General features: G+C 43.4%; 1 protein-coding gene across 3 annotated transcripts in view; it reads left to right on the forward strand.

The window, feature by feature from the left end:
• limk1a (LIM domain kinase 1a) overlaps positions 1 to 14,402 on the forward strand; it is a 106,100-nt gene that overhangs the window by 45,606 nt on the left and 46,092 nt on the right. For all 3 annotated transcript variants that reach the window (XR_013933180.1, XM_080428687.1, XM_080428688.1), the window contains one exon: positions 8,183 to 8,321. Coding sequence is in view for 2 of the 3 variants with exons in the window: in XM_080428687.1 (XP_080284813.1) it covers positions 8,183 to 8,321 (139 nt within the window). In the remaining variant the exon portion in view is untranslated. The remainder of the gene's footprint in view (positions 1 to 8,182; positions 8,322 to 14,402) is intronic.

Below are 14,402 nucleotides of genomic sequence, written 5' to 3' on the forward strand. Positions count from 1 at the left end.
TTGTTGCTCTTGGGCAGAAACCTCTTATCTCTCCATATTCTAACTTTCTACTTGATCATACTACAGAATCACGCAAAAGTAGCCTCGGGCCGCGCTTCGAGCTGCTACTTATGCTACTTTTGAATTTGAATCCTGAAAGGTTTTGGACATAACGAGGTCTCCACCCAACAGAGACAACATGGTAGTTAATTGTTCTGACAGGCATGATAATAATATCCTATAGTCCGTGATGCACAATGGTTTTAAAATCTTGTAGTGTTTAAGATTTCACAGAAGGGAATCTTAGACCGTAACGGTCTTGCACCTCCCTGTATTGGGGAACTTTTAGACCAATCTACCAGGTCCAGGTCACCGTCACTCAGATCTGACAGTCAGTTGTATATGAAGACTCCACGGTCTAGCACAGTAAGGACGGGTGACCGTGCCTTTGCTGTGTTGTTGGCACCGAAGTTGTGGGACAAACTCGCTTTGAGGATCAAAGCTGCCCCCATCCTAGGGACTTTTAAAAGAGGACTCCTAGGTTCACTTGTTGTGTGTGTGTGTGTGTGTGTGTGTGTGTGTGTGTGTGTGTGTGTGTGTGTGTGTGTGTGTGTGTGTGTGTGTGTGTGTAGTTTCTACTCCCTCCTGTTGTGACTGACTGACAGTGTCTGTTCTTAGTTTTCTTCTCCCTACCTCTTTCTGCGGACTGCGCCCCGGGATAGTGTAATAACTGGATGAGGGGGGGGGGGCACTACGAATACCGAACCTATGACCTCAGTATCGGCGGATCTGTGTAGGTCAGTGAGTAGATGAACTCTAGCCTATCCTAAGTGTAGTTTGACTTCATTCCATGAGGTGATTTTAGGAAGCAGTGTGAGAGCTTCTCCATTTGACCAACAACAACACCACCCCCCATTCTCTTTCTCTTTGTCGGTGGTTTACTTTCTGCTCCTGCTGGGGGAGCACAGCTGGTTTTAATGCTGTCTCAAATGTCTCCACACTGTAAAAATGTGGTCCATTGCTGGTACACTTTTAACACTCAGAGGTTAAATAAACATTCTTGCAGGGCACTCCTTCTTCCTCTCTTGTTTGTAGAAGATATTTATATAGAAGCGTTATTTTTCTCCACTCTTCTCTAAACCCTTCTCCAGCCAATTATTTTTGTATGACATATGTTAACAGAAGCATTTTTTTGCATCGATGCAACATGTATTAAGAGTAGATTGTCTGTTCTCATTATGTTTCTTACGTGTATGTGTGTTTGGGGACATTGAAGCTTAAACAACAATAACAGTAGAGCGTAGAAGTTGTTAAAGTGTGAATCCGTTAACTTATGGTTATTATAATTGGACTAAAAACATAACTTCAACACTGCATACTTTACCACATAAATAAGGCTATAGTCCTTCCTGTAAGGCAGGGGTCTTCAATGTTTTTCAGGACCCCTTAGCTGAGAGAGACATGAAGCAGGGACCCCCACTACCTATTGGATTCATGTTAATGTGTATTTTCAGACAGTTAACCACTTAAATCCTCAATACTTTGTAAACTCTACCTTTTTCTTGGTCTGCTCTTTTTTCCCTCTACACCAAACGTCTTAGCTGAAAATAGCCGATCTACAAGCTCATGACGTGCTGTGAGCTGGTAGATCTGCTATTTTTGGCTAATGTTTCCCACAGAATAGGGTTCAATTAGGGTTAATGTAGAAATTAAAAAATATTGTCCCTATCACTCAACGATTTGGCGGCCCCCCTGCAGTATCCCTGAGGACCCACTAGGGGTCCCGGTCCCCCTTTTGAAGACCCCTTCTGTAAGTTATGTCCCGCGTAGCTGTGCCAAGTAACGAGTAGTCTCACATAGCCAGACGATCGATTGGATATCTCAGCCTACCAACCAATCATCTGGATACATTTACATTCATTGTATGTGATTGGACGGCCGACGAAGGCAACCAGTAACAAAGCTACTTCCAGATTATTTTTTAGGACACGCCCTTACCATCTTCTTTTTTTTTATTTAAATTTTTATCCCGCGATTTTTATAACCCATTTTTTTCACCCGGTGCCAATTTCCTAAGTGATCCTGGGCGCTACACCAGCCCTACACCAGTATTACACCTGTCACCCCACAGTAGGGAGGCCAGGGCCGAGCTCATGCTTCCTTCAGGCATGAGAGCCAACTGACCTTCTTGTCACCTGACAGGGGGGAGTTTCCCTGGTTGGACGTAGTGCGTGGAAGGAACACGTTATTCCAACCAGTTCCCTTCCCCTCCATCAGGCGCCCCGGCTGTCATGGGGGAGGCGGTATAGTGACCAGGATTACTACATGTTTTTGTGAGGGTATTAACTACCCTAGGAGACACGGGGAGAACATGCAAACTCCACACAGAAAGGCCCTTTCGCCAACCCCACCTAGGGTATGGGCGCTGATGACGCGGAGGAGAAGACACGCCCCCAGTGCCCACAGCGTCCCCGGCGGGAATCGAACCCAGGACCTTCTAGCTGTGAGGCGACAGCGCTACCGACTGCGCCACCGTGCAGTCGGTACCACCGCGCCCTTACCATCTTCACCACATGAATGCCTCCCTCCGCCCAGATTAGGAAGGACCGCCCCTTTGTTCAACGCAATGCAGGTTTTGTCACCAGAGTGTCACCAGACTTATCAGTAGGTACTAGGCAAGGATGTCTGAAAGTCTGCTACGCCAGACTAAGTAGTGAGTGAAAGGACAGACCCTAATTAGAGGGCGTGACAGTGTGCAATGCTACGCTAATCGTCATAAACTTGCCCGGGTGGCTGGCTGTTTCTCTCCCGCCTTCCCTGTCTCTCTCTCTCTCTCTCTCTCTCTCACTGTCGCTGAAATAATGAAGCAGAAATGCTGACAAAATGATCATCATAAAAAATGTAAAAAGGCATTTGGGGAAAAGAATGAGACGGGTTGTAATCACTCCAGTTATCCTCTCACCACTGCAATATCAGTGTTGATGCAATGCTCTCTAGGTCTGCAGGCGATTAATCTGTCACTTACTTTTTTGAGTGTTTTTTTTTATTTGTGTTGTATTTATAACGAATCAACGTGAAAATAAATCTAGTTGATTTATTATAAAGTAACACAATTGATTAGTCTGATTAACCACTTAAGCTCTGTTTTACACTTACAGTACGTATAGCAGTGTCACGTAAAAATTGTGAAAATAGCAGATCAATAACGCATTGTATTGTATTATTGTGAGCTTGTAGATCGGCTGTGTTTGGTATTTTTGAAAATGTTATTTAAATATTTTTTTAGAACGATTCTGCTGTTTTCTATGTCCTTACCCTATACTCTGTCTTCATCCTCCTACTCTCTCCTCTCCCTCTGTCAACACATCTCTGAGTGAGAACCCTACTCTGTCTTCATCCTCCTATCCTCTCCCTCTGTCAGCACTTCTCTCTCCTCCAGCTTGCCTCTCTGTATTTATCTCTCTCTGTGTCTCAGGGGTCTCCTGCAGACAGTATCCAGCATGCATCCATTGTCTATGCACAGTGCATATACTATGCATTTATTTATATACTGTATGTATAGGTACTGTCTGGTAGAGTACAGGTAATAGCACATTTATTTAAAGGTATGATGACTGGCCGACTCCCAGGGGCCTGATGAGACATGACATGATTTTGGCTTTGATGTGCATGTCGGGAGGACCCTTGACATGTGGGCGGGCCCTCTGCATTGACATGTACTGTAATGGAATTGGTTTGAACGCAATACCATGTGATCTTTAACCAGATGAAGCCCCAGTGTCCCTATTCTTTGCTTGTCATAATAATATAGGTGAACATTCAGCGAAAATAGCCAATCTACAAGCTCATAACGCGTTGCAGAGGTTTGGTGTTCCCTGGGGGACCCCTGTCAATGAAGTATATTGGGGTTTAATTGGATAAAGTATTAATATACCCTCCTTCAGTCCGTGCACTCAGTTAGTCATCTTCCCTGGCCAGCTGTTTTCCCTCAGAAAGATGTTTAGGTACCCAGCAGCCAGTCACCTCTACATTCAGTAAGGTTTTCACGGCCTGTCGAGGCTCATTCATTCTCCAAACTAAAACTGTTATCAAGGTAAAATGACTGGGTGAAGCAGTTGGACATATAGGGCTCATTGTAGCTGTCATTGCGGAGCTCAAGGCTTGCAGAGTGCCCTTCAAATAGTGGTGAGCAGTACAATTGTCATATAGGACCTTTAAGGAATTGACAGGCTGGTGTGCCAAGTTGTCTAAATTCTAGATATGGATCATTTACAGTAGGTAGACTGTTGTACCTTTCTCATTAGTCGAAGCGGGTTCCAGAATGACGTTTACTAGGCTGTCAGTGGTGTTGAGCTCTTAAGGGCCGGGTTCACAGAAAGCATCATTTTGAGCTGACAGTGCAAATTGCCATGCACGACGCACTAGGAGGAGCACTACTCTTCCCAGCACCGAGCATTTCAGCATTTCATCTCTCTCTCTCTCTCTCTCTCTCTCTCTCTGTATCCAGTGTTTTTGATTGATTGACTGAATATTTTAACAGTTTGCAAAAAGTAACAGAGGTACAGTTATACAATAATGTTAAAAGGATAACACAAAAAGCCTTGAGAATGAATTCATCCCCATTTTTGTGCCAAATCTGGGGGGAATGAGATCAGTGGAGCTCCCACTGCTCATCAATGTCACTTTCCTATGCAGAGGGTTGGAGAGACACGCCCACAAGCGGCAAACATTGAGCAGAGGCATGTGTATCGATTGGATTTTTATCCGATACCGGTGCTAAAACACCAGAACCGATACTTTTCAAAACATTTCCGACATTTCTTTTATTTTTTTGCCAAGGCCAATTTGAACAATGTTGTACTAAACCGCTGCTCAACTGTTATTTTTATAAAGGTGCCTAAACTGTGCCAGGACTGACTTTCCATACATTAAACAGTCAATGACATTAATCATTGCATTTTTCCTTTTTTTTAACAATGTTACTTGTTTTCATTCTGAGAGCCTGCTGCCAGTGTTGCCTTACTTTGTGCTTTCAGCATAAATCATCACACAAGTTACACAGCACTACAAAACGGTACCTATTCGGTACTGTACTACTAATATGCGGTATCGGTAGTATCGGATGTGGTGGTACCGGTTCTAGTATGGTACCGGTTCTCGGTACTCAACCCTGTGTGTAGTGCATGTGTAATGCATGTGTAGCACTTTGGACATACGTTTTCCAAAGCAGTCCGTCCCTCAAAACAACTCGTGCCGTGCTGTGGTGATGTGCAGACAGACAGCCATGCACTGTAGTGTTATTTCGTTTCCTGTGTTTGTCCATTTTAGCTAATCAAACAGCATTAAATAAAAGTAAAACAGATACATAGACAAGCCAAAATGGTCTAAATAGCGTTTAGTAAATGTATATCCCCTACGTGTGTCCTTTAAGCCCCTCTGCTGTGCAGTCAGTGGTCATTGTGTATTTTTGCGATGATGCTTTAAATTTGTGAGAAAAATTTAAGCAAGGCTTGTAAGCCCCACAGTTAAGCATTCGGGCGGGCCAATGTGTTTTTGTCAACTCACCATATCCTTCTAAGTACTGACCGCACCACCAGTGTGTTCTTAGTTATCTTGAGAAGGGCTTATTTCCTGTGTGGTGATGAACATGATAATGTCAATGGCTTGCACGATATTCCACTAGTTCCATTCATTTTGTTCATTTTTTGTTGTGTGTTCATGCTCATAACATGTTCATATATCGTCTCTGTCGAGTGGAAACCTCCACTCCACAAGTCCAAAACTGTTACTTTTCAAGATTCAAAAATAGCAAAAGTAGTAGATCTGATCATACAAAAAAGTTTAAATATGGAGATAAGATATTTTTGCCCGACAGCAACGATATGCATGTACATATATGGACATGTTATGAGCAACAGTAGTTCATTATTTTAGGTATTACGCCACACTGCCCATACTGTACATTTCCCCAGACATATCCCTGATCCCTGAAGTGTGCATGTGAGCACGCAAAAAAATGAAAGAATATTGGTGCAAAGGGATGACAAGGGATATGCATTTGTTCATGGAGGAGTGTGCTTTCCTGACTGACTGACAGACATGCACACACACACGGACGCACACACACACGCACATATGGTTTGCAAGGTCATTTCTTCTTTCTTGTCACAGAGGGCTGCAGGATGTGGGTGTGCAGAGTGTGAGTGACAGTAATGACTGAAGTATCTTCTAGTTCTAGAATGTCCTCTGTTGACCTGCCAACAGCACACTCTAATACCCTGCAGACAGCGGCATCCTCTAGTACAGAGGGTCACAACCTGGGGTCTGGTGGGGTGCCAAAGACCACCAGGGGAGGGGTAGGGGCAGGATGAGGCCTTGCTGTCTTGGAGGTAGACGAAGATATTAACCGTCCGTCCGTCCGTCCGTCCGTCTGTCCATCTTCATTCGCTTATCTGGAGTCGGGCAGCGGAGGCAGCAGTTCCAGCAGATCTAACCCAGACTTCTGCCTTTCCGTGCAGGCCACATTATCCAGCTCTGACTGAAGATCCCAACCCGAGGCGTTCCCAGGGTAGCATGGAGATACACCTTATCATTATTACATTTTAAACACAAAAAAATATTTGCAACAGCAAAAGTCATCTTGTATATTATATTTAATCTCATCAGGTACAGTCTTGGCACACTCTGTTCTTGTAATGCGATCAATACTTTTCCACTATATTTGTGCGTTCCCCTTTGCCTGTTTTATTGTCTTAAAAGAAGAAATTAGTTTTGGCCTTCATAAGCTGCTTATTTCTAAGGTCTTTAAATATCGTCTCTGTGGGGTGGAAACCTCTTATGTCCAAAACTGTTACTTTTCAGGATTCAAGTTCAAAAGTAGCAAAAGCAGCAGATCTGCAAGCTCGAAACTTGTCGCTCCGCTTTTGATGCTTGTGTGTGACGCTGTAGTGTGATCAAGTAGGGCGTTAATTTACGAAAAAACTCAAAAAGTTAGAATATGGAGATCAGAGGTTTCTGTCTGACAGCAACGTTATCAAACAGTTAAAGCTCTCCCATTGTTTGACTGTAAATTCAAACCTTTTTTTCCTTGGAGCCCCCCTTCTTACATCTGACTCCCCCTACACACGTGCACACTTGCACACGCACTCATGCAGGCACACACACACACACACACACACACAAACACACACACACACACATGCACGCACGCACAAATGTGGTCCAACGGCTTGCGAGATGAGCTCCGGACGCACAGACAGACAGACACACACACACACACACAGACAAGACAGATCGACCCTCTTATAGACTAGGCTTGACATCTATAGAGCCATGCCGTCAGTATAGTCACTACAGGTTCTACATCTACACACTACACTGTATATATGTGTATATACTGTATGTAGAACCTGCACTGCTGTGTGTGTGTGTGTGTGTGTGTGTGTGTGTGTGTGTGTGTGTGTGTGTGTGTGTGTGTGTGTGTGTGTGTGTGTGTGTGTGTGTGTGTGTGTGTGTGTGTGTGTGTGTGTGTGTGTGTGTGTGTGTGTGTGTGTGTGTGTGTGTGTGTGTGCTGTCTTACAGTTGTCTTCTCTCAGCTACACACTCCCATGGTGTTAAATGACAACAACACATTGTCTCTGTTCCACTTGTCCTCTACTTCTGAGTCATCTGCCCTTCTGTCCTCACCCTGTCTGTCTGTCTGTCAGTCAGCAGCTGATGCCTAGCAGTTTGACATCATACTTTCATCCTGGACTCTATGTTAACAGAATCTTATCTTAATCTGCTGTGATGACACAGACATTAAATAAACATTCCATTCAGATGTCAGTGTTATGATACCAATGTTACTATAGGACACAGTAGGGATAGTCTAGTAGCGCGCTATAATGTGGTATGACAACATGTTTTCCTCAATATGAAAAAGCTGCCACGCCTCCACATGCTGTCAAATAAACAGAAACTTTACCACTTAAGCCCTATATACTTATACTATGTGAAAATAGCTTAGCATAAACGCGATTGTCTTTTTTTGTCTTTTTTGCCTTTTTGCCCCTTTTTCATCCCAATTTAGTCGTAATGCCAATTCATTCCCCCCCACACACATTTGTGGAGGGTGGGGGGTTCTTTGATAGTGTTGGGGAGCGTGTTCCACACACAGGAATGGGGCAGCAAGTAATGAATGATTGTCCCTCGTCCTCTCCAGGTGTTGTGAGTGCAGTGCGTCTCTGTCCCACTGGTACTATGAGAAGGATGGACGTCTTTTCTGTAAGAAGGACTACTGGGCCAAGTTTGGAGAGCTGTGTCATGGCTGCAACGACCCCATCACTACCGGCCTCATCATGGTAAGGGGCAAACCCGTAACTCTGTCTGTCTCTCTGTCTCTTTGCTACAGTTATGCTTTCCTCATACAGCAGCACTTATATTACATTCACAAAGATTCATCATCATTGGTTTTAACTCTGTGTCAAAAGTGACCCGTAAGAGTGGAGGGTTAATTCTGCCATATTGCAAAATTATTTTATACAGCCCTTATGTGCTATCGAGATTCAACATCATTTTGCTGTCGGGCAGAAACCTTGCGTTGTGAGCTTTTGGAGATCTGTTATTTTCACTATTTTAAAATGTTTTTAAAATGAAAAACGAACGGTTTTGGACACACAAGGTTTCTGCCCGGCAGCATCTAGTCAAGATTGGAAGCAGGGGTTACACAAATGACAAAAACATGCAGTCTAATAGGGTTGTGTTAGTCTCATAATGGAATGTCAGGGTCCCATACTTACCTTGTAGAGCATCCAACCTATAGTTTTGCTCCCCCATGTTTGGTCCACGTTGGGCACCTTAGCTGTGGATACAAATGTAGGTCTGGGGCAGCGTACGTACGTACGTAGTACTGTGGGAATGCGTCCAGAGCTGTAACGGAACACAATCAGCCTTTCTGTGGTTTTTGGTCAGATTACCTTACACAGTGTGTTGTTGTCACCAGTGAAAGCCGCTACCTGTGATACAGGAAAGTAGAAAGAGGGACAGGTGCTGAAAAGACATGACCACAGGTCACTGCAGGGCAGAGAGACAGGGAGACAGTGCTTCTAGAAGTAAGTGGTACTGCATTATAGAAGGGACTGGATTGATTCCAGTGCCAGAGAGGAACCAATCTGTGTCAGTTTGCTGTTGATGGCTGCAGATCAAAAAATCTGTTCTATTTGCATTTCGGTATCGTGCTGTGAAATACATTGCAGTCTCTCTGATGATCATGATGATGATGAGGATGCTTTCTTTTTGTCTTGGCAGCTTGCTGTCACTCAAAATGGGTTCTTTTTTAATCGCAGATGAGACCAGAGAGCATGAATGTATGAAAAAGTACTGTAGGTTTGATTTCATTTCATTTCAACCTTTATTTAATTCTCGGAACTGAGGGCTGAGACCCTCTTTTCCAGTGGGAAGTCTGAGAAAAGCACAAACAATATAAAAATACATTTTAAATAAATAACATAACATGATTTAAAAGAAAATTGCATCACATGATTTATCAACATCAATTAAAACAGGTGCAATTTAGAGTTGATATATCCGACTGAAAGTGACCTAGGGGAACAAGAGAGCAGTACCGATCCTGTGATAGTATTCACAGAAGCACAGATGAACACATTCAAACCATGTCTTAAGTTTTCTCTTTTAATGTTCTTTCTTAGTTCTTATCTGTTTCTTATCTGTTTCCTTCCATCTTGACCTTCAGTAACTGGCCTGAACATCTTGGACTGCACACAGCAGTGCTCTAGTCATCATTTCAGAGTGCTTTACAATGCATGCCTCACATTCACCCATTCACACACACTAGAGATGCGTGTATTGCAGTTATATCTGCGGACCCCACGGTTATCTGCAGAGCAGGTGGACTTGGGTAATAAAAAAATTACATTCTGATTAATAGTGGATCGCGGGTGGGGTCCGCAACCGATCCGCTACCAACACCCAAATATTTTGTTTTCCTACATTAATTATGTATTATGTCACCCACCCGCAAAATATGAATTTGGGTGTCTTTATATTCTCATTCTGTGAAGTCTTAAGTTCACTAGCTTTTTTGCTGGTCTGCTGTCACGTCCATCTACAATAGGAGAGGTTCCATGACATACAGTGCGTAATGCACACCAGTGTAAGTTCAGTGTAAGTTTTTTTCTCTAGATTTAGAGTATGAAATTATTAATAAGTTATGTCCATGTGGGTGCAGGGCGGATGCGGATCTGTATTTCGGGGAAATAATTATTTTGGGTGTATGGTGGATGGATGATTTATGTGTATATCTGGATTTTGGTGACGAGCCGAGCCGATGCGCACAACACACACATTCACGAAGCCATGCAAGGATTCCTGTTAATCAGGAACAGTTAGGGGTTCAGTGTCTTGCTCAAGGAAGGACACTTTGACATGCAGTGTCAGGAGTCGGAATTTCAAATCTGGAACCTTCCCGTTCCCATATCTTCATTAACTACTTTCATTATGTCCCTTTTGGATTACGTTGAACAATGAGGCTAGGTTGACAACAGAGAAAAACAACAACAACACAATCAGGTGCTCGCAGGAGAAACAAGTAGTTAGAAGTAATTAAAAGTATCAGAGGTGCTCCTGGATCAAACCAGATAAAAAAGTGAAAGAACAGAGGATCCGGGCATTCAATAGGATTGCATTATTGAATGCCCGGATCCATAGTGTTTTCGATGAGCTAGACTACCTTTATATTTTTTGATACATTGTATCAAAACGCGTCGCTTTGCAACAACACGTTGTGAGCTTGTAAATCGGCTATTTTTGGTGAAGAGATTTGGTGCAGACTGAAAACCGAATACAATTAACAGGGTAGTTCATTCAGAACTATGGAAACCCCCCCAGCTGGTTGTGGTGAAGTCAGGGGCTTTTAGTCATTGTTTTTACCCACACACAGCAGGCCAAGTGTTTTCTAAAACTTCCTCTAAAAAGTCAGGGCATGTGTGGGCCTTGTGATACTCTGAATACAGTATGTGTCAGAAATCATACATCCCTAATACAGGGGCGGGCAGCCTTCCCGTATCCCGGTTATAAAACCACCATGGCTTTTACGTCTTATTATAGGCTGCTAATTAGAAGAATACAAACACAGAATAAATCAATAATTATCCCCGCCAGGCGATGGATGGGATTATGTTTTCACTCCTGTGAGTATGTCCGTCCATCTGTAAACCGCTAATCTCAGCAGCACCGCTGGACCAATCGGCGTGAAACTTTGCACTCACACTACCAGTAGGCCAAGGAAGAACCTCTGCCCCAGGTTTTTTTAATTGGCTTGTTACAGCGCCACCATGAGGCCGATCTCTACAAAACACTTTTTTTTGTTGTTGCTACTACTCTTACAGATTTTGTACAAACCTCACACATTATCTCTGTAGTCATGTGATCTGTCATATTTTTCATATTCAATACCCATTGGCTTCGATTGGCTTCCAAAGTTTTGCAGAAAATGACGCACACAATTTCTGTGCAACTTTGCACACAAATGAACACAAAGTGGGAACGCGCGCACACACACACACACACACACACACACACACACACACACACACACACACACACACACACACACACACACACACACACACACACACACACACACACACACACACACACACACACACACGCAAACACAGTATTTATCCTTTATAACTGACTCTACCTCCATCCACCTCTCCCTCTGCAGGCCAATCAGAGTAATGAAACATCCCAGTCTACTGTGGTAGTCTAGACGTTAAAGTGGATGAACAGGAGAGATGGCTGCACCCGTCTCTCTCTCTCTCTCTCTCTCTCTCTCTCTCTCTCTCTCTCTCTCTCTCTCTCTCTCTCTCTCTCTCTCCCTCCCTCCGTCACACTCTCTCCGTTCTACACTTTGACTTTATTGCCCAGCGTTCTCCTTACAGTGCAGAGACACTGATGACATACTGTCTGTCTGAGCAGCTGCTGCTCCAGTCAGCCAATTACACTGTTCTGTGAAGAGGGTCAGGCTATTACGATGGCAGACAGACAGACAGACTGACAGACTAAGGTCATCTTCACGTGTGTCTGTGTGTCCACCCAGGAAGGACAGGACATGGCAGGGTGTAATCCCATCCCATACTTGGCACGTGCCCTGTTTAACAGGACAGCACAGGACAGGACACTCTGATTGCGTCATTGTCCCAAACACAGCCTCAGGTTTGTCCTGGAGGATGATGAGCCAAGTCCCTGTCTGTCTGTCCCCTCATGTCCTTCCCCTGCTGTATCCATCCCTCTATAGACAGACAGACAGACAGACAGACAGACAGACAGACAGACAGACAGACAGACAGACAGACAGACAGACAGACAGACAGACAGACAGACTTTTATTGAGCCCGTGGGGGAAATTCAGTTGCCATGGCAGCACAGCAGTTAAGAAACACACGACATACAGAAAAATAGATACATCAAGGAGTAATAAAATAATAGTACTAATAATAAAAATGTACTAATACATTTAAAAAAGAGTAAGCTATTGTAAAGGAATTAAGAAAAGAGTGAAACCAGGTATACAGAAATCTTGCTTGACCCTCAGCACTCAGACTCCCTGGGAATTAGCATGGTGAAAGAGGTGTAGATATACGTTTAGTTAAAGTGCACAGAACAGAATATTAACAGTATATTAACGGCATATTATTAGCAGTATATGAAGAGGTGTAAATATAGTCCTGTATACATCCCCCAGTCTCCAGTAGCGTGGGTAGAAATGAACAGTCAATGGGAATGGTGAGAAATATACAATTTATACCAAGGACAAGTTTATTACAGTGCATGGCCTAGTGGAAGAAAAGAAAGGCCTGTGTATGTATATACAGTATGTACTGTATAAATACATGAATAAATAAATACACACACACACACACACAATATGTGTACAGTGTTATGTCATAAAATATGGACATTAAATCAACAGAGTAAAAAAGCTATTTATCGTCTCTGTCGGGGGAAACCTCATATGTCCAAAACTGTTACTTTTCAGGATTCAAATTCAAAAACAGCAAAAGTGGCAGATCTACAAGCTCAAAACGCGTCGCTTTGCGCCGCATTTCAAGCTTGTAGATCTGCGACTTTTGATGCTTTTGTGTGATGCTGTAGTATGAGTAGGGGGTTAATTTACGAAAAAACACAAAAAGTTAAAATATGGAGATAAGAGGTTTCTGCCCGACAACAAAGAATACACAATCTACCCATAAATATGGAATAAATAAATGTACCAGTGGAAAGAAAACAGCAGTTCAAGAGCAGAAGCTCCACCATCACTCAGTACTGAACCCATCCATCCCTCCCTCCCTTCATCCCACCATCCCTCAATACTGCATCCATCCATCCCTCCCTCCCTTACTTTATCCATCCCTCAATGCTGCATTCATTCATCCATCCATCCCTCCCCTCATCCGTCCATCCCTCATGCTCCCTCATCCCTCCCTCATCCCTCCCTCTCTTCATCCCTCCATCCCTCAGTGCTGCTGACCATCAGTTCAGTTCACAGCCAATACTCAGACTGCTGAGGGAGGGTATACAGAATGTCTCTTTGCCTTTCAGGATCCCTGTACGGTACATGTTAAAACTGTACATTTATAAACCTGATGACCCCTGATGTCAATTAAAAGTCTGGCATGGCCATCTGCACATGTACAAATAAACAAATAAATACATAAATGTAACTATACAGTACATTGAACATACAGTATACTGTACATCTGCCTCTGCTTATAGCGTAAGAAAATCAATCAATCTCTTCTCCTGGACTTGAGTTGTTAAAGTCCCCATCCAGACGCATTTTAAAGCATGTAAAAAAAATACTCTGCTATGATTACTCCTTTAGCATCACGTAAAAGTTAAATAATATCAGATGGAATCAGATCTGCTCTTTCTATTATGACAGGCGAAGTGGTTTCAGGTTGCTAATTTGCATATTAGTCCATGATAGGTTAGTTGGATTGGTGACATCATCACACAGCCGGCTCAGATTTTAAGGAAGTGCAGAGAAGTTCCCCACTGCACCGCCAGTGGAAGAATGTGGAAATTAGTCAAAGTCATGCCTCCAAGAAACGGTAGAAAAACACCAATGTTTCTCACATGGAGGACGGACTTTAACACCAGGGAACTCTAGGGTATTTTCTACTGTGAGAAAATAATAGCCAGCACTCCGTCCTTCTGGTACTTTTTAATTACACAGACGGTCAAGCCTTCCTCAGCGTGTATGATTGATACATGCTGAGGAAGGCTTGACGCCGAAACGCGTCCGTGCATGCTGCCCGTGCCTTAATGAATTAAAAAGTACCAGAAGGACTTCGTAGTGCTGGTTATCATTTTCTTATTGTGAATCTTTGTGAGCCGTGCACCCGGCAAATTGCATT

The sequence above is a fragment of the Gymnoscopelus braueri genome, assembly GCF_963280865.1.
Source record: "Gymnoscopelus braueri genome assembly, chromosome: 5".
Classification (NCBI taxonomy): domain Eukaryota; kingdom Metazoa; phylum Chordata; class Actinopteri; order Myctophiformes; family Myctophidae; genus Gymnoscopelus; species Gymnoscopelus braueri.